The sequence below is a fragment of the Citrus sinensis genome, chromosome 8 (genome assembly GCF_022201045.2).
Source record: "Citrus sinensis cultivar Valencia sweet orange chromosome 8, DVS_A1.0, whole genome shotgun sequence".
Lineage (NCBI taxonomy): Eukaryota > Viridiplantae > Streptophyta > Magnoliopsida > Sapindales > Rutaceae > Citrus > Citrus sinensis.
The window spans coordinates 21,653,270-21,657,845 of NC_068563.1; the positions used below are offsets into that span (position 1 = coordinate 21,653,270).

Sequence of the window (4,576 nt, forward strand, 5' to 3'; positions counted from 1 at the left end):
TCATGTCAAATTTTATTGAAATAAATTTAAAACTTATAAAATTACCAAAAAATAAAAAATATATACACATAAAATATTAAAAAATATAAAATTCGGGTACTCGGATTAAAACCCGGCCCGGACCCGAACCCGAACCCGGACCGATTACATCCGGGCAGGGTCCGGTCATGGCAATACCCGGACCCGGCCCGGGGTTTTGCCATCTCTAATTCAAATCTCTCGGCAATAAAAAAAAAAATTTAATATTATCTCCATATGTGTAATCCATTGTGTTGACAAGCAAGGAATCAATGATTCAATTTCAAGTGGATACATAAATTTATGTGGATACATAAATTCAATAATTATAAATAATAAAATTATTTATATTATTTTATAAGGAAGTAAAGGGATGAGTAAAGTCGAAATTAATTTTTTAATCCGTTATTTTTTTTTAGGATTCGAACTTAAGTGACTAATTAAATAAAAATATTTAAAACTACTCGGCCAAGCCTTGGGAATGATGAAAATTAAGTTTAATAATAAAAAGATACACAAAATATTTTACACTGTTCTCACTAATATTTTCTGAGAAAGAGTTGAACGTAGTGTAGTTGGTAGTAATATGCTGTACAGGTGCATGAGTTGGTGGGTATAAACATAAAGCCTCTTTATATATGAAAAAGATAGAATGTGTACACCTCTATAACTCTCTTTATGTATGAAAAAGATAAGATGTTTATACCCATATAACCTTGCTTTTTCATCATCAAGGTCTTATTCCTGCTGCACCCCAAATGATTCCCTATATCAACCCATTTATATACTTCTACTCTTCTTCACCCTCTTCCTTGCAACAACCACCTTTAGCTGAGAGCTAGATACCACACTGTCTCTTAGCCTTCCTCTCTGTTTATTTTTATTTTTATTTTTATTTTTTTCTCTAAAATGGCTCTAAAATCCATTTTCTTCCTTCTTGTGTTACTTACTGGTCTGTCCAATCCTTCTCAAGCCATCAGTGTTAACCATGAGTCTCAGTTTTTCAAGCTTATGAAGACCTCTCTATCAGGAGATAAGTTGTCTGATTGGGATATTGATGGAGGCAAACCTTACTGCAATTTTTCAGGAATTAGCTGCAATGATCAAGGGCATGTCAGCATGATTGACATCTCAGGTTGGTTACTGGCTGGCCAATTTCCATCTGGTGTATGCGCTTACCTGCCTGAGTTACAAGTCCTTCGTCTTGCCCGGAACCATGTCGACGGCAGCAACTTACTTGACAGTATAGTCAATTGCTCTCTCCTGGAAGAGCTCAACATGAGTTTTATGTACCTCACGGGAACACTTCCGGATTTTTCTCCTATGCAAAATCTGCGGAGACTTGACCTGTCAAACAACCTCTTCACAGGCCAGTTCCCCTTGTCGGTGTTCAATCTTACTAATCTTGAGGTGCTCAGTTTCAATGAAAATCCAGGTTTCAAGTTATGGAAACTGCCAGAGAGTAGTATTTTTAGGCTGACAAAGCTTCGGATTATGGTCTTAGCAACATGCGCGTTGCACGGTCAGATTCCAGCGTCAATAGGAAACGTGACTTCACTCACAGATCTTGAATTGACTGGGAATTTCATCACGGGTCATATTCCTCCGGAGATTGGATTGCTGAAGAACTTGCGACAGCTTGAATTGTACTACAATCAACAGCTTGCTGGCACTATACCTGAGGAGCTTGGAAACTTAACAGAGCTCACAGATTTAGACATGTCGGTTAATCACTTGAGTGGAAAAATTCCGGAATCCATTCTCAGGCTTCCCAAGCTTCGAGTCTTGCAGCTTTACAACAACAGCCTTTCAGGAGAAATCTCAAGTGTCATTGCAAATTCAACAACCTTGACCATGTTATCACTTTATGACAATTCTCTAACAGGGGAAGTTCCTCAGGATTTGGGACAGTGGTCACCATTGGTTGTTCTTGACCTATCAGAGAACAAACTATCAGGTCCACTTCCAGCAAAGGTCTGCAGTAGAGGTAAACTACAATACTTTCTTGTTCTGCAAAATATGTTTTCAGGAGTGTTGCCTGATAGTTTAGCTAGATGCAAAAATCTTTTGCGGTTTCGAGTAAGTAATAACCATTTGGAGGGGTCAATACCAGAAGGTATTCTGAGTCTTCCCCATGTGTCAATTATTGACTTGAGTTACAACAGTTTCAGTGGTCCAATTGCTAATACAGTTGGAAATGCTAGAAACTTGTCAGAATTGTTCATGCAGAGAAACCAGATTTCAGGGTTTATACCGTCTGAAATTTATCGAGCTATCAGTCTGGTGAAAATTGATCTTAGTGATAATCTCTTGTCCGGTCCAATACCTTCCGGAATTGGAAACCTGAAGAAGCTAAATCTACTCATGTTGCAAAGCAACAAGCTCAATTCTTCCATTCCAAACTCATTGTCTTCGTTAAAATCTCTTAATGTCCTTGATCTCTCCAACAACCTCCTGACTGGATATATCCCAGAGAGCCTCTGTGAATTGTTACCCAACTCCATCAACTTTTCAAACAATCGGCTTTCTGGTCCAATTCCTCTGTCATTGATTAAAGAGGGGTTAGTAGAAAGCTTCTCAGGCAACCCAGGTCTATGTGTTTCAGTGTCTGTTAATTCGTCAGATAAAAACTTCCCTTTGTGCCCTCATACAAAAACCCGAAGAAGGCTAAGTTCTATATGGGCAGTAGTAACTTCAGCAGTTATCATTTTCATAGGCCTTCTCCTCTTCTTAAAACGCCGATTCAGTAAACAGAGAGCGATCACGGAACCCGATGAGACCTTGTCTTCATCATTCTTTCCTTATGATGTTAAGAGCTTCCATAGGATCAGCTTTGATCAAAGAGAGATCCTTGAGGCCATGACTGAAAAGAACAAAGTGGGACAAGGTGGGTCTGGGACAGTGTATAAAATCGACTTGAACAGTGGAGAGGTGGTTGCAGTGAAGAAGTTGTGGAGCCAAAGAACAAAAGTCTCTGCATCAGATACGGATCAGTTGCAATTGGACAAGGGGCTGAAAACTGAAGTTGAGACTCTGGGAAATATCAGGCACAAAAACATAGTCAAATTATACTGCTACTTCTCCAGTTTGTATTGCAATCTCTTGGTTTATGAGTACATGCCAAATGGAAATCTCTGGGATGCCCTCCATAAAGGATTGGTTCATCTGGATTGGCCAACTCGCCACAAGATTGCATTTGGAGTTGCTCAGGGTTTGGCTTACCTCCATCATGGTCTTTTGTCACCTATCATTCACAGAGATATCAAGTCAACCAACATCCTCCTTGATGTCAATTACCAGCCCAAGGTTGCAGACTTTGGCATTGCCAAAGTTTTGCAAGCTAGAGGAGGCAAAGATTCCACTACTACAGTTATTGCAGGCACCTATGGTTACTTGGCTCCTGGTAAATATTTTCTCATCCAACTCTCTCTATTATTTCCTTAACATTAAAGTTGCTATAATTGAAAATTTTTCAATATTAAGTCAAAAAACAAACACATTTAAAACAGCTGAATGATTGAACCTGAATCAGTTTCAGTACTCAGTAAAAGGAAAAAAAAAAAAAGTCCCGTAGTATTTTATATCCTATGTTTGGGTTAATTTATCATCCGAATTCTTGTAACAGAATACGCTTATTCGTCAAAAGCAACAACCAAGTGTGATGTCTACAGTTTTGGAGTAGTGTTAATGGAGCTAATAACTGGGAGGAAACCAGTAGAGGATGATTTTGGAGACAATAAGAATATCATCTACTGGGTTTCAACAAAAGTGGACACCAAGGAAGGAATTATGGAGGTCTTGGACAAAAAATTATCAGGATCATTCCGGGATGAGATGATTGAGGTTCTACGGATTGCAATCCGCTGTACAAGCAAGTCACCTGCCACACGCCCAACCATGAATGAGGTTGTTCAGCTGCTGGCTGAGGCTGACCCTTGTAGATTCGAATCTTGCAAGTTTCCAAATAAGTCCAATAAAGAATCATCCAATGCCACCAAGATTAAGAATCCCTCAGAATTATGAAAAAGCATGAGGAGCAAGCATGATTGGGTTTTAGGGAAAGCGGTACATGATCTACAGTATACAACGACTGTATTATATTAAGAGACTTGTCACGAAGAAAGATTGTTGTTGCTTTTAGCTATTTACTACTAATTAGCTTTGTATATATTTACCAACCGGATTTTGATTCAATGCTGAGTTGAATATTGTGATGAACTGTTTATATTATGGTTAGAAGTTATTAGGTAATAAATAATATGTAATTAAATCTTAATTATATACTACTATAATTGCAGGTGTGTCCGAAGACTATCAAAAAGTTATGACATCTCAGCTTAGGTAGCTCAGTACTAGATCCGAATTCTTATCTCTAATCCTTTTTCCTTTTCCCTTTTTCTTTTCATGTAAGCACTTGAAAAATGTAATCAGTGCAACTGCTTTGGTATAACGCACAGCATATATCTATATATTTATAAAAGATATCCACAAATGAAATAATTCTCTAGCTTTTGAGAGCTTTGTTTTTTCCTCTTTATCTTTATTTGCTCTTTATTTC

The 4,576-nt window shown here is 38.0% G+C and overlaps 1 protein-coding gene across 1 annotated transcript; it reads left to right on the plus strand.

The window, feature by feature from the left end:
* The first annotated feature begins 741 nt into the window (after nt 1-741).
* Nucleotides 742-4,319, plus strand: LOC102623876 (receptor protein-tyrosine kinase CEPR1). Its single transcript, XM_006487695.4, has 2 exons — nt 742-3,421; nt 3,644-4,319. Exons 1-2 carry the CDS (start codon nt 928-930, stop codon nt 4,039-4,041), a joined length of 2,892 nt encoding a protein of 963 aa, XP_006487758.2. The 5' UTR covers nt 742-927; the 3' UTR covers nt 4,042-4,319.
* Nucleotides 4,320-4,576: the final 257 nt, after the last annotated feature.